At 56.0% G+C, this 21389-nt stretch overlaps 4 protein-coding genes across 4 annotated transcripts; 2 read left to right on the forward strand and 2 right to left on the reverse strand.

The window, feature by feature from the left end:
• Positions 1 to 3020: 3020 nt before the first annotated feature.
• On the reverse strand, positions 3021 to 4068 carry VOLCADRAFT_118314 (uncharacterized protein; the record flags this gene model as incomplete). The annotated part of the gene is made up of 2 exons (XM_002953294.1): positions 3021 to 3138; positions 3169 to 4068. Coding segments are annotated over 2 exons (1018 nt in total), but the record flags the coding sequence as incomplete, so codon positions are not given.
• A 577-nt stretch (positions 4069 to 4645) lies between these two features.
• On the forward strand, positions 4646 to 11988 carry VOLCADRAFT_118315 (uncharacterized protein; the record flags this gene model as incomplete). The annotated part of the gene is made up of 12 exons (XM_002953214.1): positions 4646 to 4706; positions 5073 to 5150; positions 5467 to 5687; positions 6533 to 6595; positions 6991 to 7082; positions 7769 to 7830; positions 8008 to 8091; positions 8537 to 8610; positions 8939 to 9046; positions 9284 to 9358; positions 9854 to 10057; positions 10804 to 11988. The coding sequence occupies 12 exons, from the start codon at positions 4646 to 4648 to the stop codon at positions 11986 to 11988; spliced, it is 2307 nt and encodes a 768-aa protein (XP_002953260.1).
• A 2539-nt stretch (positions 11989 to 14527) lies between these two features.
• Positions 14528 to 16549, reverse strand: VOLCADRAFT_75661 (uncharacterized protein). Its single transcript, XM_002953295.1, has 3 exons — positions 16275 to 16549; positions 15533 to 15788; positions 14528 to 15017 (listed from the first exon to the last, which is right to left on the reverse strand). Exons 1-3 carry the CDS (start codon positions 16464 to 16466, stop codon positions 14914 to 14916), a joined length of 552 nt encoding a protein of 183 aa, XP_002953341.1. The 5' UTR covers positions 16467 to 16549; the 3' UTR covers positions 14528 to 14913.
• A 642-nt stretch (positions 16550 to 17191) lies between these two features.
• On the forward strand, positions 17192 to 20756 carry VOLCADRAFT_94030 (uncharacterized protein; the record flags this gene model as incomplete). Its single annotated transcript, XM_002953215.1, has 8 exons — positions 17192 to 17288; positions 17442 to 17518; positions 18201 to 18309; positions 18670 to 18703; positions 19570 to 19743; positions 19924 to 20000; positions 20459 to 20585; positions 20739 to 20756. Coding segments are annotated over 8 exons (711 nt in total), but the record flags the coding sequence as incomplete, so codon positions are not given.
• Between the last annotated feature and the right edge of the window lie 633 nt (positions 20757 to 21389).

Here is a 21389-nt window from a genome sequence, read left to right on the forward strand (position 1 = left end):
TCAGCAAGCCCTGTTTGACGCCCTCGAAGGCCTCTTGCATGATAGGGCCCATCTTAGCAGCCACCGCCAGCAACCGCGCATCGAAACGTGCACAGCCCATCAGCGCGGCGGCAAGCGGCGTGCCGTCAGCGACCGTACCCAGCGGCACCACCACCACAGGGCACTGCGCCAAAGATCCCAGGCAATTAAAGCAGTGGGTCAACGCCTCCCATGCACGTGCCTCCCGTACAAGATTGACGTCAGCGTCGACGGCGGCACAGCGCCGCTTCGGCGGCGCTGTCGGTACGACGGGCAGTACGATTACGGTATCGGGCTTGACGGTGTGCCGAAGAGTTTCGTGCAGCTGACGCGCCACCTCGCGTGCCGCCGCCAGACGCTCCGATTCTGGCACAGGCGGCGCGACTGCGTGCTGCATTGCACCTCCCCGCTCAGTCGCCGCCGCCGCCGCCCCTGCCATTGCAGCGGCGCTGCCGACTCCCTCCGCGCCCCTTTTCTTCAAGTCCGTCACCTCCGCCCCTCTGTCCTCCTCCTCTTTCACAGCACCCGCCTCCGACCCCTCCGTCGCTGCTCCCCCCAGGCTGCCACCACTGCCACCACCTTCGTCAGCCTCCACCTTTGCCTCCGTCGCTTCCGCACCATTATCCACAGCCACATTTGCCTCCGCCTCCTCTGCCGCCTTCCCCACATCGGCGCTCGGCTCCTCCGCTGGCGGCGTCTGCGGTGCCGGCAGTCGCGCGTTCACGTGCGCCGCCTGCAGTACTCTGCCCGCACTGCCCCACGCCGCCAGTCCCGACGGGAGCCCTCCCACATCCGCCAGCAGCTCATCCGACGCGAAGGACTGCCAGCCAGGGGTGTTCTCCGCCAAAAAGCTGCGCGTGCCAAGTGCGTGCGTGCGTGCGTATGTCAGTCTGTCAGTTTGCGAGTAGGGCAATACTTCTCAAGTAACTGCGCTACACCCTACCCCGCGTCGTACCCCCCCATTTTACCATAAGGCCCCACCCACCCACCCGCTCGTCCCCGGCAACCCCCCACTCATCCACATCAACAACCCATCCACCGCACACCAATACACACACGTAAACACCACATTACACCGATATTACGAAGCTCAACCGAAAGCAACGCGAGAGAGACACACAGATGGCAGAGCAAACAACAGACGGACGGATATATATACGGAGACGCACACATACTCACTGGCACAGCTGCACCGCCCCCGCCTGCTCGGGTCCCGCCCACTTCAGAATGGCCCTCTTGATCGCCAGAGCTGCCGGCTGGTACTCCACCGCGCACAGAGCAAACAGGTCCTCAGCCACCACGAACCGAATCAGCTCACCGCGCAAGTTGAAGGAGCCTGCGTGCGGACGGGTGGAGAAGCAAGGGGAGCAGAAGCAAGGGGGAGTGGGCAGAGCAGTGTGGGACGGGGCGGGGCAGAGTTACATGCGGTATCAAGGAGACCAATTGCGAGGCGGAGGGGAGCGAGGAAACCTGATTGTGTGGAGAGCTGGGCTGGGGGAGAGGCGTCAAGATAGTTCAAAGAGACTCTCCCCGCCTCTATTCCGTCCTACCCCCTTGCTGTCTCACCTGCTTACACAGGTCATCGCGTCAACTCCGCCCCCTTCCGCCAACTCCTCCCGCCCCCTTCCGCCAACTCCTCCCCCCCCCGCCTCCCTTCCTCCACTCACCGGGCACCTCCAGCACCTGCGCCGCCTTCATCAACACGGCAGCATCCGCCGCCATCACCGCCAGAGCCTCCCCTCCCTCCAATACACCACCACCACTACCGCCGCCGCCGCCGCCGCTTCCACCACCAGTACTGCCTCCGCTGCCTACTCCAGCGCCACCGCCGCCGCTGCTGCTACTGCTGCATGTGGTGGTGCCGCCAGCCCCTGCCGCGGCTGCTTTCACCGCCGCCGCCGCCGCCTGGCTGGCGTGTCCCAGTGCCCCGGGAGTCGACCGGTAGCAGTAGACGCCGCAACAGGCCGCGGGGATGCGAGCACTGCCCAGGAGGTCCGAGGTCAGGGCGAGCTGCGTGGAGCCCGTGGCGATGGCTGCAGCGGATCCTGCGGATATTTGAATTTGAAAAATTGGAGTTTAAGAATTGGATTTTGTAGAATTGGGCAGTATTTGCGACCTGACAGGTATCATCGTCGACATACCTTGGGAAGGAGTTGTAAGGAGGGAACGTTTGTTGGGATTGATTACGTAATGATGCGTAAATGAAAACTGAAAATGATGTCGCGTATGTGATCCGCACGCGCACACACACACACACACACAAAGTCACACACACAAAGTCACACACACACACTAAGTCACACACACAAAGTCACACACACACACTAAGTCACACAAACAGTGCGCCCCAGCGCGTGCTGAGGCTGGTTGTTCGAGTGCCTTGGTAGCCACCGCCCTCTCTTTCCTCTTGACAAAAGGGGGGAGCGCGGGGTGTGTGTGTGCGCCCTCGGTCGAGGCGGAGGGGATAGTGGCCCCTCATGCCCCACAAGGAGGAGAGTGCTTCGGGGTACGGTTAGGTGCCCCTGGCCAGTCTCAGGCCGCCGAACTGAAATGGAACACCCCCACAAATACACACACGCGCGCGCATGCGGCAAAGCCACCGACTCGCTTCCCGACCCACCAAGGTGACGTCCCGTCTGTCTGTCCATCTGTGTGTATGTGTTCCAATACGCAACATGTACTCCTGGATTGAGTTTCTGGGTTGGTTTGAATGATCCCTTCATTGTTCACTTTGTCGACTTCCCTATGGCCTTCCCTCCGGCCCTTCCTTAACTTCATGTTTCCTTGCACCCGAACGTAACCCCCACGCCGTCCCACGCCACGGCAACCCTGACATCTTCCCCCTAGGCCCCGCCCGGCCGCCCGGCCCCCGCTCCCCGCCAATCTCTCTTCCTCCCTAGCCTCCCTTCCCTGCAGCCCATCAGATAGGGGCCTTCTTCTACACTCCTTCATCGCACTCACCGTCTAGACCCCCCTACCAAAGAAATGCCCCGTACACGCACCCGTCTGGCCGCCTCCTGACACCTGCGCCTTATTGTACGGATTGCCGAAGTTTGCTCCCAATGTGTCCAAACCCAGTGGCTGCATGGCCGCCTTGCCCACGCACACCGCCCCAGCGGCCTGGAGCCGAGTGGCGGCGGAACAACTGACTGAAGCGGGTGCGGGAGAGGCAGCGGCAGAAGCGTGCTTCGAAACCATCTCCTCCTCATGCTGCGGCTGTCCGCTGGAAGCGCTACTGCTGCCGTTGGAAGCGGGGGCGGAGGTAGAGGCAGCGACGAACCGGTCGGGGGAGGCGCTGGAGGAGGGGGTAGCGGTGGTCGTGGTGGTTGTGTCGGTGGACTCCGGATGTGGGTCGCGGCGCAGGCCGAGAGTTGTGGGGGTACCGGCCAGGTCAACGTCCTCCGAAACCACAAAAGTCACGCCGGCGAGAGGTGCTGCAGCAGCGCGAAGGGGTGGAGACGAGCCGCTTCCGACTGGTCGAGCGGTGTGGATGGAAGGGGAGGAAGGGGAGGAGGAGGAGGGGGGAGGAGGCCCGCAGACGAGGATGTCGAGAGTGTCGGGGTCAATGGGTTCTGGAGGAGGCGCGGCGGGCTCCGGCTTTGCGTTAACTGCGTTGGCTGCTGCGGCATCTTCGGCCGCAGCTGCGTTGACCGCCGCCTTGGCAGAAGAAGAGCGTCCTGACGTTTTTCTTCGATGCGATGCTGCTGCTGGTGTCGTTGCTGCTGTGGGGCGGTTGCGCATCATGCGGTGCCGCACCAGCCACCCGCCGAGCAGGGCAGAGGCTGCGGCAACAATGATGGGAAGCAAGGGTGATGATCTGCTGCTGATGCTGCGTGCATTTTGCACAACCTGGGGCTGCACAGGCGGGGCGATGGCTGTGATATACGCCGAAGAAATCGGATTGGGTGACTGCTCTGCGGTCTCGGACAGGACACCGGACTCCGACTTCAAATCCATCTCTGCATCTGCTGCAGAGTCAACACCGCTGCTAGCCCTCCGCTCCGTGTGCCCGGCGGCCGCCTCCGCAGGTACTGGATCGACCTCGGCCATCTCAATTTTTGCACTACCTGGATGCCGAGCACGTTGATTGTCAGGCATGCCGCCTTTGCGGCACGTTACCGCACGAAAGCTGACTACGTGGCGGCTGAGGCTTCTAGACGCTTAACTTAACAAACATGGGAGGGCAAGCCCAGGAATCCAGTTGGATCAACACAACGATTGGCTTTCCATCGTTTATCACAAACTTTAGATGAACTATTCCAGCTTTCAAACACGTGCAACACCCAAACGGTCGCGTGTACGATCGCTTCAAAAAGTGACCTAAAGTGATGCTTTATGTCGGAAGGGTTGAGTAGGTAGATGCAAATGTGGACAGGACGAAAATTCATGCTGCAAAAATTTCACTGCTCTGTGGCTATGAAACCACATTCATAAAATGGTCGATGCAAGGGGCACTGACCCCAGAGCCGCAAAGCTTCAGTCTTCCGATCAGCGAATTCTGCTATCCGCATCCTCTAAAACAGACGGGCATTTCAGATTCCTTCCTAATTTGTATGCTTGCCTCGGACTCCAACACGTCCATTCGCTCAAACTGGAGTGCAACCCAATCTGAATCTTCGCAATTGACATGGGTGGAAACGTCAGCAGTTGTATCGAGTCGGGGCCGGTCTACGCGTTGTTCCAGGCGGGTGCGTGAGGTTGTTGGAGGAATATTCCTGTTAGGCATTGCCGTAAAATCTCAAGACCCATGGGCCACAACGGCCGCCTCTACCTCTAAAAATTCTAATTTGTTATCCATATTATTTCGAATCGATCTCATATGTTTCCATCATGCATCTCCGAGCGAAAATGTGCGTTCTGGACCGAAAATCAACATATTGCCGTACGCATTGCCAGACGGAGTGCGCCAACATCGTTCGCAGACCTGAAACACTGCGCAAATACAACCCAGAACGAATTGCACGGCGTTTCCATGGCACGGCGTCTCACTACTCCAATCCTCATGTGACACTGTCCAACACACCGGTTGTCGTACCATTTGACATACTACGCAGTACGACAAGGAGATCTCCGCGCCATCAAGTTCCGACTGGATCTGGATCCCGAGCTCCTCAGCTACCGAAGCCCGTTAGGTTGGTATGCGATGTCCGTGTATTGGTTGGGAGTTGGCAGTTGATGGCAGCAGCAACAATTGCAGCGGCAGTAGCAACAACGCACAGCACCAATAGCAGTAGCAGCTGCAATGGCAGCCCCTTCCCCCACTCCTACTTCCTCTCCACTCTCCCAAGCAGCAGCTCTGCAATCCCTGCTAAGTTAGGGCTCCAGTGGCCGCCTCCGCCCCCTCCTCCCCGTGACATAACCCCCCTTCCCCTCCCCCCAAAAAAGGTGGTCGTGACACGGTTTGGCACGTAGCCGTGTCTTCCTCCGCCCCACCCTCCTCCTCTCCAGCTACTGCGGCGGCGGCTGCGGCTGCTGCGGACACCGAGGCGGTGCTGGAGGCTCTTGCGGCTCACGCAGGTCCCCCCCCGGAGGGGGAGGCAGTAGCGCCAACAACACCAGCAGCAACAGCAGTAGGGGCAACGGCAGTCACGGGACGAGCAGGAGGACGAGCAGGAGGACGAGCAGCGCACCTGCGGGTGTTGCTGAACCTTGGGAACGACCGAGGACAGGTGAGGACGTGTCCGCGGTGTGTGTGTATATGTGTGTCTGTGTGTGTGTACGTGTGTGTGTATGTGTGTTGAGGGAGAGGGGGAGGGGGATGAGGGGGGAAACACCTAGGATCATGTGCAGGTACCGCAAGTCTGTATGTATGTAATGCATCTGTGTGTTTTGTGTGTTTTGAATTTTGAAATTCATCCTTCCCCCAAAAGAGTCGTCGTCCTCCTCCTCCTCATCATCATCATCATCATCATCATCATCATCATCATCATCATCATCATCATCATCATCATCATCATCATCATCATCATCATCATCATCATCATCATCATCATCATCATCATCATCATCATCTCATCATCTCATCATCATCATCATCATCATCATCATCATCATCTCATCAGCTCATCAGCTCATCAGCTCATCAGCTCATCAGCTCATCATCACATCATCATCACATCATCATCACATCATCATCACATCACATCACATCACATCACATCACATCACATCACATCACATCACATCACATCACATCACATCACATCACATCACATCACATCACATCACATCACATCACATCACATCACCACCGCCACCACCATCACCATTGTCATTCCCTCCCTCACTACCACCCCCACCACAAACTCCCCAACGGGCGATTATGCAGTAGTCGTACAACAGCAATAATAGAAACACCGTACACCGCCGCCGCCAACACCGCTATCACAAGGCTAACCAGGCGCGCCCTCCCCCGCCCTTCCCCCGCTGCCAACTTGCTTAAACTACTGCTCCCGGGCCCATCCATCCTCAAAAAGGCACAAAACACATCTCCCCCTCTCCCCCGGCCCCCCAGACGCCCCTGATGTACGCCGCACAGTCCGGTCACGTGGCAGCGGTTAGGTGGTTGTTGAGCAGGGTACGGAAATGCGGGCGGAAAGGGGGTCGGGTCGGCGTCGGGGGGAAATGAAAGCGTGATGGGGAAAATGGAGGGGGTTGTGGTGGGATATCGTAATTAAGGTGGGAGTTGAGGAATACGTTCTTTTTGAAGATTTGAATATCTTGGATTCTTCTGGGGGGGGGGAATCTGCTTGATGTGGGAGGGAGAAAGGGGGTGACGGCGGGGAGGGAGACCCATTACCCCCTCCCCCACGCGCGCACATACACACACATATATACACACACACATATATACACACACATATATACACACACATATATACACACATATATACACACACACATATATATACACACACATATACACATATATATACACACACATGCACACTCCTGCCATCTGGTTACGCGCAGGGAGCGGATCCCTGGGCTCGAGACCGTTGCGGAAAGAGAACCGCCCTCCACTACTCGGCCATGCGGGTGTGCGGGGGGTCTGGGAGGGCGGGGTGAGGGGTGGGGGTGGGACCGAGGTGTGTGTGTGTGTGTGTGTTGGGGGGGACTTAGGGTTTTCACGTGCCGTGTGGGTTTATATATGTGAGGGGTGAGGGGTGAGGGGCGGCAGGTCGAGGCGGTAGCGGCGCTGGGAATGGAAAGCAAGTTAGGTGGCGCGGGTGTACCCTCCCCCTCCCCCTCCAGGCCCACGTGTAGCGCTCGTTAGCATGCTCGTCATGGGGGGTCGGGGGGGTTGGGGGTGCACATCCTGATTAGATGTACGCCACCTCGGAAATCCCCTTATTCATTTTTTTAGCTGCACGAACTCACGTACATACGTACATACATACACACGGACATGCAAACGCACATACACGCATACGTACATACACATAAACACAGATATACATACACATGCACACCGAGGGTGTCCCCCCCCGGGGGGAGCAAGAAGGGGACAGCCACAGGGAAGGGCCATCCACCCAACAAAGCGCTTTTGTTAAATACAATAGTATTAGTACACAATAGTAGCCACAAAAACTAGGAATGCCACAGGCATACATTCCTTAAGCCCCCCTCCCTCTCCCCCCTCACCCTCCACCCTCCCTCCCCCTCCCCCCTCCCCCTCATCCTCTCCCCTCCCCCCTCCCCCTCATCCTCCCCCCTCCCCCCTCCACCCTCCCCCTCCCCTCCCGCACAGGGCCGCTTGGAATGCATCCGCGCGCTTCTGGATGTCTGGGAAAACACACCGGAGCTGTACAGGTCTGTATGTATGTATGTATACATGTGTGTTTATGTATGTATGTATTCATGTGTGTTATATGGGGGAAACCGGAGGGAGGGAGGAGAGGGCTCCGTACTCTTTTTTTTTGCTGTACAGCTCGTTTCCGTAAGACTTTTTGCGAAGTGCCCTTCCATCGTACGGATGTCGTCGTACAGATATAAATGTACGGATTATCCCCTTGGACCTCGACAGGTACATCGAGGTGGGATCCATTTCCGGACTGACTCCCTTGCACTACGGTACGAATAACTTTCTGTTTGTCTGTCTGTCGGTCTGATGATCTGTCTGTCCGTCTGTCCATCTTTCTGTCGGTAATGCGGCATGGTATCTGAGTCCGTGTGTGTTGCATCTCATCTGCATGTATGTATGTATGTATGTATATCGGAGAAGGTGGTGGAACGAACCGATGTGGCCTAGATGCCCAGAATCTTTCTCATCTGGCCTACTTCGTACTCTTAGATATTTTGCCAACTATTTAGGTAAAATATATTATTGAATACATTGCCAAAATAGGCAACCAACCAGCTGTCGACTTATGGGTCCGGACGAATTGATTTGGTTCACATTAAAGACGGCCTCAAATGGGCCTTGGCCTTGGCCTGGTGTGGGTATGTATGTAAGTATGTGTATATGTATTTTACTTTGATTTTATTTTGGCCCGCATCTTGCTCCCCTGCCGTACAGCGGTGGCGATGCGACAGGCCGATGCCGTACGGCTGCTTCTGGAGAGGGGAGCAGACCTCCGGGCCGTGAATACGGTGCGTGTGTGTATGTGTTTGCTAAAAGTCTGTATGTCTGTATGCCTGTGTGTCTGTATGTCGGTGTGTTGGGGGGGGCCCCGGTTGTGCTTGTCTGTCTATGCATATGTTGGCGGTTTTTCCGTATGTGGGTAGCCGTTACAAATTTGGACCTGTGTGGAGGTGCATTGTGCGAGAGTGGCGTGGGGCCTTATGTCGCTCTCATATGTCGCTCTCAACCCCCCTCGAGTCTCGACCTCCCCAAAGTACGCAAGTGCGTTCATGCATACCCACCCCGGGAACTTTCCCTTCCTTTATTTTAATAAATGTCTTCCCGTAAATTGCGCAGATCGGCTACGCGTACGACCTAGTCAACGTTCCCCTTCGGTCAACGCCGCTTCACGTGGCGGGTATGCTTAACGAACTGCCGTGCGCTCTCGTAATGCTGCAGTACTACGTGAGGCGGGCTCGGGGGGTGGGAGGGGGATGTGGGGGGAAGAGAGGGAGGGTTTCTGGGTTTTGAAGGAGGGAAAAGCCATAAAAGAGGGAAAGGAAACCCTAAGCAGCGGGTTTTCTCCTCATTGTCATCATTCTTCCCCCTGACCCTGTACGACATCGTCCTCCCACCTAAAACCCTTCCTTCCCCCACCTTTCCCCCCTCCACTGCCTCTCCCCCCAACCCGCCAAAACGCAGCAACACCACCTTGCTGGCCCCAACTTCCTAGACCCTCGACGACGGGTGGATGCCCTGGGGAGAACGCCGCACAGGGTACGACATGTACGACACATGATTTCAGCAGTAACACAAGCTGAAGAATTTCCTGCTGCTGCTATAGCCTTCTTAGGGAGGACCTCGGAAGACTTCAACAGCGACGAGGTTGTCTTCTGGAGCAGAGAATATACTCTAATTCATAGTATACCTCGAAACATTTCTGAAAAAACATTTGGAGGAAAGCAGAATAACATTTTTAACGTCATTACCTCGCTGCTAGGCATGATTCAAGCTAAAGCTACACTGCCTCCTGCCTCGTAAGCAGCCCTGGGGGAAAGAGACCGCCATGAAAAACGTTTTCCCAGGTTTCGGAGCCTCAACAATACTCAAAATACTACTCAAAATACTACTCAAAATACTACTCAAAACTACGTGAAATGAAAACAAGCAGAACCAAAACGCTCCAAACGCTCCCAAACGTTTCTAAAACGCACATCATCCGCCCGAAAGCGTACCTAAACCGTTCCCAAACCGCTTTGTAAAATCCGCCAGGTTGCGGCGTCTCGCGGCCACACCGGGCTAATTGCGGAGCTGCTGCATCCCGCCGCCAACCTGGAGGCGATTTTCTCCAGGGAGGGAGGCCCCGGCGGAGGAGGCGCGGGTACGGCAGCGGCGGCGGGCGTGCCGCGTCTGGCAGCGCTGGCAGCGGCGGTTGTACGGCAGCAGTTGGTGGAGGATGTGGAGCGTGCGGAGAAGGTTTGTACCTAAGGGGTTGCAGCCAAGCTAACACAACGGCCCTTCCTTTTTCTACTCCACCTTACTTCCCGTCTCCGTTCTGTTGGCATCTCCCTCTTCCTGTATACCCCTTTTACCTCGTCCCCCTCCCCCGCTTCTCCCCGCTACGACGGCTAGAGGCCGCAGGGCCCCCGGGGAATCGGCAGTGCCCAATTTTATCCCTATTTTATCTCTCCCCTCTCTCCCCTCTGGCCAGTCTGGCCCCATCGTACGGCAGTTGTTTCCTTGACATGTGGACATATGTATGTATGTTGTTACAGCGCCCCCCTTTCCCGGGGCAGTCCCTGCTCTCCCCTGCTAGAGGGGCACCCTAATCCGTCACCCCATCCGACTTCAGAATGTATTCGTTGGGTTCGGCAACTCACCACTAGCATCCAACCAAATCTAGCGGATCAACGGCGCATCAACTTAGTTCCTGGTCAGCTCGCAAGTTGATATTATCACGTCCTACACCGTCCATAAGATGGGGGGCCACCTCCCATTTCATCACTCCTCAAACACCCGAGGAGCCGGCAGGCGGATTTGAACCCGGGTCGGCCGGGAGCAGAAGTCAGGCCTTAACCTCTGCCAGCCGCCTGCCTATGTATGTGTGTATCGCATGTATATATGTCGCGTCATACGACTGTATGTACATTCCCCCTCCCCCTTTCACTCGTTCGTGGTTCGTCTTTCCCTCCCCCCCCCTCCCCCAATTACGGGGCCCGCAGGTCATTCTGAACTTCCGACGGCGGCAGAACCCCCCTGGCTGCCCATCACCCGAACAGCTGGTCAAGGCTCAATTAGCAACACCCCTGCCGGATCCAAATCCAAATTTAAATCCATATTTAAATTCAGGACTGGTAATCACCGCTGCCGCCGATGACGGCGTCTCCGCCAGGCCGTACACAGCTCCAGCAGCAGCAGCGGCAGTAGCGGCAGGGTTGGAAGTGGAAGGCGAGCTCGCGGAGGCGGAGGTTGCACTGTGGGATCGGCAAGGTACCGGCCCGTCGCTGCGCCTGAAGGGCCTTGCGTGCTCACCGCCGCCACTACAGCCACGGCCGCCGCCGCCACCGCCGCCGTCGGAACAGCCGACAGCGGGTGAGGGGTGCTGCGGCTCTGAATCGTCACCGCCGCCGCCGCCGCCCCCGCCGCCGCCGCCGCCGCCGCAGCAGCAATTACAGTCATCAGAGGCGAGGGTTGACCCTCAGCCGCGGCCGGGTAGTCGAAGGGGCAGCCGCGGCGACATACCACAGCTGCTACTGCCGCCGCTGCGCATGACGTTGCCCGCGGCCTCCGCCGCCACCAGCGTCGTCAACGTCAGCCCCTGCCTCGTCGCCGAAGGTGTACGACAGAGCCTCCGGCGTCTCAGTTGCGGCCCTCAAGCCCCTCAGACCCCGCAGGGCCGTCCCAGCCCGGGTGCAGTGGTGGCAGGAGCCTGCCGTACAACCTCATGCCTGACGACAAGGTGCCCCTCCAGTACGAACGGACGACCATCGCTGTCGTCGTCTGCGGCGCCGCCGGCCCCGGCCCCGGACCCTGACGGTCAGCTGCTGGCCGTACTGACAACAACGTCATCGACGGAACCCGCGACGGCGGCAGTAGCTGCCTCCGCCACCGCCTCCGCCACCGCCACCGCCACCGGCGGCAGCAGCTGTTGTGCGTTACGCCATCCAGGTCTCTTCGTCCGTCGCTCCGCAGGCTATGTGGAGAGCGCGTTCTCCCGTGCGCCGCTACTACCGCTAGCACAATGTGCGGTGTGCCTGGAGGAATGCTACAGCCTGGTGGTTGAACCTTGCCATCACCGGCTGTGCGGTAACTGCGCACGCGACGTGACGGCGGCGGCTGCGGAGATGCCGCTGACGTGTCCGGTGTGTCGGCTGGTGGTGTGTCAGTTTACGAGTCCGGTGTGCTGAAGGACGGCGGGTTGGTTTGTCGGTTTGTTGGTTGGGTCGGTTAAAAGTTTAAATTTGGACGAGGAGTAAGAGGAGGCGTGATGTGACGCCAGTCGCGGTGTTGTATCTTAGTAGACTCTCACGCGGCTGGCAGACTGAAGACGTTGCTGGTCGGTAGGCCCTGGGGGGCTAGGAGGGGGCTCGGGGTTAGACGTGGCGAGAAGGGAGGGAGGAGGAGTTAGGTGGGCGGTGGAAAGATGGCCTCGATGGTTCAGAGAGGAATCAGTCCTCGATAGCCCGATCTCACGCACCTCCCAACCAACCCCTATAGGGGCGAGTTGGGGTGAGGTGAGGTGAGGTGAGATGGAGTTGTTACGAATCATGTACGAGGGGGATTCGGAGGGTGCGTGCATACGTGTGTGCGTGCGTGCGTGCATGCGAGTGTGTGCGCGCGTGCGTGCGAGTGTGTGTGTGTGTGTGTGTGTGTGTGTTTTGGCTGTTCGGGAATTTGGGTGAGGGTAAGGGGAGGGAAGGATGTTGTGCGCGGTATCCTTATGAGGCGGGTGTTGCATACGGGGGAGAGAGCGCTGAATCGCTCGTGGGTTTGGACGAGCAAACTAAGTGTTAGAGCCGTATTTCAAATTCAAGTTCGAAGTTCTGGCGGAGATGAGGAAAAGCCCCCTTCCTCAGGAGCGACTGTGCGACACTTGACGTGTCGTACATGTGAGCCGTTGTTTGTGTCATTTAGTAGTCGTGTAGGTATTTGAATCGTTTACATTTGCGAGCGGAGCCATACATACATACATGCATACATACTAGGGTTTGGCACCACTGGTAAGGCGCGACCATTGCCCCCGGGAGATCCCGGGATCGATACCCGTTAGGGTCAAAAGTTCTTCCGACGGCATTGCGCCCCTAGTTGATGGACGGTGGTGACCTGGGATAAAGTTAACCTGCGAGCCGACCAGGAACAGAGTTGGGCCGCTGTCGACCCGGCAGATTCCGTTGGATGCTGGTGGTGGGTGCGGAACCTGAGCGATCCACTGAGAAGTTGACTAGGGTGACTGGATGAGGGTGCCCCGAAATACCGGGGAAGGCAGGGTTTCGCAGGGTAGCTGCCACGGGCGAAGATACACCCCCCTGTATCACACATCATACCTACATCCAGGCGGCTGGCAGAGGCTAAGGCCTGACTTCTGCTCCCGGCCGACCCGGGTTCATATCCGCCTGCCGGCTCCTCGGGTGTTTGAGGAGTGTTGAAATGGGAGGTGGCCCCCCATCATATGGACGATGTAGGACGTGATAATATCAACTTGCGAGCTGACCAGGAACTAAGTTGATGCGCCGTTGATCCGCTAGATTTGGTTGGATGCTGGTGGTGAGTTGCCGAACCCAACGAATACATTCTGAAGTCGGATGGGGTGGCGGATTAGGGTGCAGGGGGAGAGCAGGGACTGCCCCGGGAAAGGGGGCCGCTGGCGAAGTTAACCACCCTGTAACAACATACATCCAGGTTATAGAAGCCGTCTGACCCAAACGGCCCATCAATTTTGAACCAAGTCTCCCTGACAAACGTGTCGTACATGCGTGTAGTAATTCGTACATGCGTGTAGTAATTCGTACATGCGTGTAATAATTCGTACATACGTGTAGTAATAAGCTGCGGGTTAGCGCGTTGGCCGCAGAAACCCCACCTCACCCACACAAGGAGTGTAAGTCGATCCGCCTGACGACCAGCACCTGCCCCCCACCTGACGGGCAACCACCGATCAACCAAGAAAGTAACCCTAAGAGCGGAAAAGGAGTTCCGGTGGTGAGTGAGATGTGTGGAGATGTGTGCCACCTGCACCAGCCGCCTCCGTGCGCCGCAGCCACAGAACCGCCAAAAAATATACCCGCACCGGCTTGATCTCGCTGATCAACCGGTGCTATACTGGTTTCCTCAACAATACTGCAGAAACAGCCCCAGGGGTACAACAGGATGGCATGCTATGTCATGGCATGTGCCTGCCACGTGTGTTGTGTGTCTGGAGGACCAGGCGATAGGTGGACTCGCTGGGCATTGGGTAGATGGATTTTGGCGCTGGGGATTTTGTCGGCAATCCTTGCGACATGGACCTCGGTGTTGATAATGCAGACAGCCGCTTTCGATACGGCCCCCTGGGACCTGGTTGACAAAGGTGTGCTTCAAACCAAATTAGTAATGGTTGCAAGTAATGCCTGACAAAGCATTGCTGCTTCCGCCACCTCATTTATAGCTGGTTAAATTTTACAATATAGTATGTATGTAGCTACAAGCATTTTACTTGAGAGCACGATGGCGAGACTTTGCGTGCTGTTTCGAGCTGCATTGGACTGACCGCGGAAGTAGGTAACTTCCCGTTACCTACTTCCGCGTAATTTACCTACTTCCGCACTTATCATAAACTAAACTGCTCCCTTTCTACAGAGGCAAGGTGACTGGAAACATTGCTGCTTTGGTATCCAAAGTCGAAATGCAAGAGAACACTGTCGCCAGACGACGCGTCGCCTTTCAGCTTGTCGCTATCCCAGGTTTTTTCTTAAAAAGAATTGACATTGATTTGCCATATTTTCATGTGCAGGCTGGCCGTCGTTTTCATGTACGACCGATGCTCTGCTCGGGCCGCAGGCGTTCTACTGCCCCCTATCCACCGATCAGCCCCTAAGTCCCATCGGCGTTCCTTCTCTCCTACAGCCCATCACAGCCACTACACAAAGAGAGCGTCTCCTCCCCGCCCAATCCGAGTTTCCCCACATGCGCACAACGCAGCCTCCCCCACTTGCCATCAACGGACCCTCACCAATCTATCCCACCCCACAAAGCTTGTCATCCATGCGAGCTGCTGCCTGATTCAATAGCCCAACACGTCCATCCAATAGCTTAATTGCCAACGCAGCGCCACCAGGTCCAGTCAAATGTCCTCATCACGGCTCGTACAGCACTCGGCAGTTGGTGATGAGCACGTCCGGCACGGGTCGCTCGTTAATGTAGGTTTGCAGGTTCTCCAGTTTGGCTATACATTCCAAACCTGAGGGAGGTTGGAAGGGGGGTTGGAAGGGGGGTTGGAAGGGGGAAAAGACGAACCATGAACGAGTGAAGCTGCTGCCAAAGAAAGAGTGTTGGAGGGGGGAGTGAGGGAGGGAAAAGGAGCGGACAGCTAGGTGGAAGTAATGCGTGCCAAGCTAGGTAGGTTCGTTATTTGGTAGGTACGACAGATACGGATATAATCCGTAGGTACGACGCATAGGTAAGTAGGTAGGTAGGTAAGGTTCAGCAGGCGAATAAGATGAGCATAAGTAGTTAGTTAAAGAAGTATGGCAGGTAGGTAGGTATGGTTTGCGGATCGGAAAGGTAGGTACGGAGCAGGTGAGTAGGTAGGTAGGTATGAAGCACTTCGATAAATCCGGTTTGCAGGTGAGTAGGTAGGTATGAAGCACTTCGATAAATCCGGTTTGCAGGTGAGTAAGCGGAAATGATATCCCTAGTAGTAGTAGCCCTACGTCCTTTATGCGCTTGCAGTTGCAACACCCCCCGCCGCCTCACCTTCCAATGTAAGCACCTTGCCGAACGCCACCCGCTTGCCGTCCAGGAAAGGCAGCGGCGAGAGGGTGATGTAGAACTGCGAGGCGGCGGTGTGGGGTTGGCCTTTGTTGGCCATGCCCAGAATGCCCTTGTCGTCGTGCTTGACGGCAAACGTCTCGTCGGGCAGCGTGAAGCCCGGGTCGCCCTTGCCGCTGCCGTCCACTACGTCCCCTCCCTGGATCCATCCAGTCTTGACGACCCGGTGAATGGGGGAGTTCTGTAGGGGGGAAAATAGGTGAGGGTGGGGTGCGCGTTTGCAGAATTGGGTTTTGTGTTTTGTTGGAGGAAAAGGTAGGATATGGGTTCGAGGGTCCTATTGGGGTTGACTTGGAGGTGTTTGGGGGTAGGGGGAGGGCTTAGGAAGTGGGGAAAGCTGGAGATGTGTGTGAAGGAGTGTATGTGAGCGCGGCGTATGATGATGAAGGGGAGTATCGGGATTGGGGCATTGTTTTTATCATCGCCAGTTTGGGTAAGCATGTTGGATTCGCTTAGCCTGGGGGTTGTTGTTCATAAAGTGGACGGTCTTGTGAAGGCGCGGGGTGGATGGATCAGGTCAAACACTCTCCTAGTCTGCGGCCGCAGCAGTGATACATCTAGTCGTGAGGGATGCTGCGGATTATGTCAGCGATTAGGAAGGCGACGGCGGTGAAGGTAGGTGCACCGGTTGTATGCCTGCACATGTTCATGCCACCATCGACCTCACCTCGTAGGTGTGTTGACCACCGGCTTTTATCAGTCTTAGGAAATTTGCACATGTTGCTGGTGCTATATCGGTGTAAAGTTCAAGCACGACAGAGCCAATTTCCCGAGTTGTTTGCACCAAATTAAATGCGACGTAAGTTCGACCAGTAGTTTTGCAATACTCCAACATCGCATCTGCATTCTCAAATTCCATCTTGCTCTATCACAAATTAATATAACAAGTACGTCTTAGACGTTAGCGCAAGTGGGTTACAGGTTCATTACGCTGCAGGTTCGTAATCGAACTTTCCGTTTAGACATTTTACATCTTGTCAAAAGGCCTGCGTCCTTCTCAGTCATGCCGTACAACCAACTCAACTGGCTATTAAAATATACCCAACGACAACGAACGCGCTGTTATCGCTTAAACGTAAGCATCAACGATCCCCAACGTACTAATTGCATTTGATCCGCGCATCTGCGGCCACAACTTGCAATTTGCGGTGAGCATCAGCAACCGTGTCCAAAAATGCACGCGCTGCACACCGCTCTCTCCGCACGAAGAGGTCCAATCTCGCCGGCAGTTGCAGAGCTGTTGACAATCCTCGAGCAAGCCGGTCCAGAACTGACTACCATGGACGTTCAAATTTCATCCTTTGGTGTGTGCATGCCGTGCGGATACCCTTGGGAATATAAATAGCATGAAGATAGCTCACGAACAACTCCACATACCTCCTTTCCCTCCTTTTTCACCTTTCTGCCTGGCGATATGACCATAGCGCCCATCCTGCGCACTGTCCCATCGGTGACCAGGCACCCCACCATCCATACCGGAATAGGAAATACCCAACCACAACCAAACCTAGAAGAGAACCCATCGGTGATCTCGTTGTCGTCTCCCCCACACCCACATATCATCGCGGCCATCAAACCCTTCAGGTGGCGTTGGCAGTACGCAGCTGTCCAACCACCTCAACGCGTACGGCATGACCACCAACCTCCTAACTGACACAGATACACTGCGGCATAGTCCCTGGTAAGAGCCGGGAGAGGCGTACTCCGGTGAAGAAGATACAAGGATTGCCAGATTTTATGTATTAGTCGTTGTCAGTTGTGCGTTATTGGGTGGAGACATTTTCTCTTTTTTAACCCTCCCCCCCTTTTACCCTGCCGGCGTGCCGGGTTACAGGCCTCCTGAATTTCCTCCGGTGGAAAGCCCCACAACCGCCGACCGCTGTCAACTGCCTCCAGGAGCTAACCCTCATGGTACGGCAGCTCGTCCACGCCACGTTGTGTACTTGTACGGCGACCCACTTGGCGCTGTGGCCAGTCACTACCGCCGGGGTCACGCGTGTCACCAGGTTTGTGTTTTGGTTACTGCCGTGCTTGATTGCGTGACTTGATGATCTGATCCCCGGGTGTGTGGGCTTACACGTTAGGGTTTTATGGTTTCGGAGCAAGCTGTGGAAGCAATCACAGAGGTCGGGCGTATTGCATCTGCGTGCTTATGGATTTGCTTTTTTAGAGGAAACTGAGCAAATTCGGGTTCCGGAGCGGGGCTGTGTCGTTAACCGTTTCTAGAAACCAAATTGCTAGGAGAATGTAATTTTTGGTGGCTTGATTGAGCCGCGAAAATGGCAACAACCAGCAACGATGGGGTACGACTCCACCGACCAGATTTTGTCTTACGCATATATGCAGCTACGGATTGGGGGGTTCAATTGAAGTCCTAGAGGGGAAGGGGGATGAGAGAAGAGAGGGGGGACTTGTGGGGCTACTGAGGAAATGGTGTTGTTGCTCGGAGCGATGTCTGAGAGAGTGCTGACAGCTGTATGTTGGCTGTCTTTGTGTTCGTCATGGCATCTGTCCCCAACCTTGGGCTCCCCACCAACCCCACCTCCCATTCCACCGCCTCCTCTCCTCCTCTCCCCCCCCCCGTGCCCCCTAGGTCAGGCTCAGAAAACATGTGGTAGTGGTGGCAGTGGTGGTGGCAGCGTTATCTTGTCGGCAGTCTCGGCCGCCACTTTCCCGCCCTCACTAGAGGAGTATGTGGCCAGGTGCGTCTGTATGCATGTATGTATGTACATATGTACGCACGTATGTATGTATGCATGTCTATCCTCCAACCGAAACCCCAAAACGACACCCTCCCTTCCCCGCCCGCCATCAGACCCACAGCGGTCACCCACAGCCTGTTCCCCGACCACGCACATATTAAGTGGCGCGCTTAGGTGCACACACCCGACTACGACTCTAAATCCACACCTCCAAACAAGCTGTGTGTTTCCCTACACACACCCACCACCACCACCACCACTACTTGTCCCGTCAGGGGGGAGGACCTGTTCGGGCTGCGGAGGCACTTCAACAACTGGCTGACTGAGCCGCGGGACTACCCCCTTGTAATGCTGCGGTAGGGGGGACGGGGGGGGGAGGAATGTGGGGAAGGAGGTGTGTGTGGGGGGGGAGGAATCACAAACGAACTGCTGGCGCCCAAAATCCGAAACCCTAAGTCCTCGATCCGTGATTCCGAAAGTAAAGCCCATTATTACGTTACCGACATTTTTTTTGTCATGTAGTCGCCGACCGGTCTCGTGAGATTGTCCTTGATACCTAGCGCAAAGCGCAGACACGCTGTACATCGACAGGTATGGTAAAGGCTACCGTAAAGCCTGGCTAACTTTGTCTCTAGCTCGAGCGGTACGTGCGACCTGATGCGCCCGGACCTCAACTTTGGAAGCAACGTAAACAGCGGTGCTACACAAGGCTGCAGACTAACCGAGATGTCGCAACGACAGTAGCAGGCCACGACGACCCCGCAGCAATTATCAGGACAACATGCGAAAAAGTAGCGAAATATGGGCAGGTTAGTAAGATGGGCAAGACGAGGTATGTATGTGTGGCAGCTGTCAGGGAAAAGGAAGAAACAGGGCGATGTAAGACGGGTTGGGATGAAAGTACGGATGTACGGGAGGGATGTACAGCAGAGGAGAAGGACGAAACGCAAGCAAAAATATTATGCAAACGTACTGAAGTTACTTTAAACAAGGAACTTATCTTAAAGTTAAATAAGAAATGTACCCTGGATGATTTTGGAAAGCTCGGGGGAATGAAAGGAAAGGCAACGGAATGGAGAAATGAGCGTAGCGGTGTTGTAGCTGGCCGCTGAAAAAGCCTCCCGAGATACTGGTGAAGCATTTCGCGCGAATTTGTAGTTGTTATACGTGCCGTACTGTGTATCAGCTGCTACAAAAGGGGGGAGGGAAGTGGGCATAGCCTGATACCCTCCACCTTGCCGCCCCCCGCCCCTCTCACAGCTGCCCGTCTTACGGCCTCTCTGCCGTGTGCTCGTCCAAAGGTACGAGCGCATGTTCGACGCTGACGTGGCGATGCCGCTGTTCCAACTCCTCTGCTCGCACAAACTGTCACCGGAGCGGATCGAACAGATGGCGGCGGCGTTTACGGCATCACGAAAACCCCGATGCAGTCAGGTACGAATGCCGTACATTACTTGACGGCTGCTGGTCGCCATTTCCCAGGCCGATGCATGGTTTTTATTCGTACCTCCAAGGAATGGGTCCCATTCCTTGGAATGGGAAATACGACGAAATTCGAGAAGGAATTATATAAGAAGAAACGCTGGTGTCTCACGCCCGCGCCCACAATATCAGGTGATGCCAGAGCTGTACGACAAGATGTACGGCGATCTCCTCGCGGAGATGGACCGGCTGCCACCTCTGTACGTCAGGTAAGCGGGTTGGTGATTATGCGCGCCCATGTAATAACCGGTGGCGGGGGTGCTCAAATGGAGCTTTGTGTGCGGCCTTCTGAGCTCTGAGAGGCAACGGGGCGGAACCGATTTGGGAGGGCAAGGGGCCTAGAGTTAGGCCGAGGTGGAGGGACTTGACTCCGGCTTCTTACCCCATCTGCCTTCAGGTGGGAAAAATGTGTGAAGCTGAGCCCTGTACGCGTTGCGCCTCAACCTTGCTGGCGTGGGTTTATTAAGTCGACCTGGGGATGAGGTTCTCTGAAGGGATAAGGATGGGGGGGGGGGCCGGGGGCCTGGTCTATTTCAGGGAATGGATTTTACTACCTACAGCATGTGGATGGATTTCTTTCTCAGTGCGCTGTATTTGGAGTCATTCTTATCATAATTGTTGTGTTTTGTTTCATGTACCTGACGTGGCTCCGTCCACCACCCTAGAGAGTCTGTTTGTCGGTCCAGTCGGGCATTCCATCACTCACTATCCTGACTGCAGACCGCCCATGCCCAAGGGCGCTACTGAAGCTTGACAGCAGGGGAGAGCAGAGGACGTCAGCTGGGGCGTACATCGTACGTAATGTTCAATCCAACAACAGGCTCCAACAGCAGTATTACAACGCAGGCTGATATGCCTGGGCCAGCGCCTTGTATTTATACATTCATACTGGTTCCATCAACGCCCCCAAAGCCGGGTCTTGACACCACCACCACCGGCCGCCGCAGGTCGGTGAAGACCTCTGATAGACCGGAGCCCTCCCTCACCAGCTTCACTCGTTCGTGGTTCGTCTTTCCCCCTCCCTCACCTCCTCGGCAGCAGAGGGCCGACCTGTCAAACATAACTCAACACACCGCGCTTCAGCCTTTTAAGAGCTGCGGGGACGGAATCGCGCATGAACGGTTGCTGTTGTTGTTATTGTTGTTGTTGTTGAAGTACAAGCTGCAGATGGCGCGGGCTGCACTTCAGCGGCTTCTGACATCCTTCATGAGGCCTGCTGTTATTTGGGAGGCAGCAGCTTCCCAGCTGACACTAAGGTTTTTGTTAGCCCAGCGAAGTCTTTTAGGATCATTGATGGTTGAATAACGTTCGTTGACCCCAAATAAGAGAGGCAGCTAGGGAAGTCCGCGTTCTCCAAAGCCGAAAAGGGCTTTGGCCCCGGTGCAGCCCCGCCGCAGCATTCCGCAAAGGGGAGGCTGTACGGCACTGGGCTGCAAGTGGAGGAACGGTGTCGTGTTTGGACTAGACACTCTTAACGGATAGCTGCCAGGGCCAGCAGTGGCAGCCGGCGGTGTTGTATGAATGATGTATGAATCTGGTGTATACACACTTGCTTAGGCGCCCATGCAAATCTATGGATGTTGCATTGTGTGCCGCCT

This window comes from Volvox carteri, assembly GCF_000143455.1.
Source record: "Volvox carteri f. nagariensis unplaced genomic scaffold VOLCAscaffold_35, whole genome shotgun sequence".
Taxonomy (NCBI): Eukaryota; Viridiplantae; Chlorophyta; class Chlorophyceae; order Chlamydomonadales; family Volvocaceae; genus Volvox; species Volvox carteri.

Coding starts and splice junctions, on each gene's coding strand:
- VOLCADRAFT_75661 (XM_002953295.1), bottom strand. CDS start 16,466: ATGGAATTTGAGAATGCAGATGCGATGTTGGAGTATTGCAAAACTACT. Junction 15,789..16,274: donor GTGGTCAACACACCTACGAG/GTGAGGTCGATG, acceptor TCCCCCCTACAG/AACTCCCCCATTCACCGGGT. Junction 15,018..15,532: donor CAAGGTGCTTACATTGGAAG/GTGAGGCGGCGG, acceptor AACCTCCCTCAG/GTTTGGAATGTATAGCCAAA.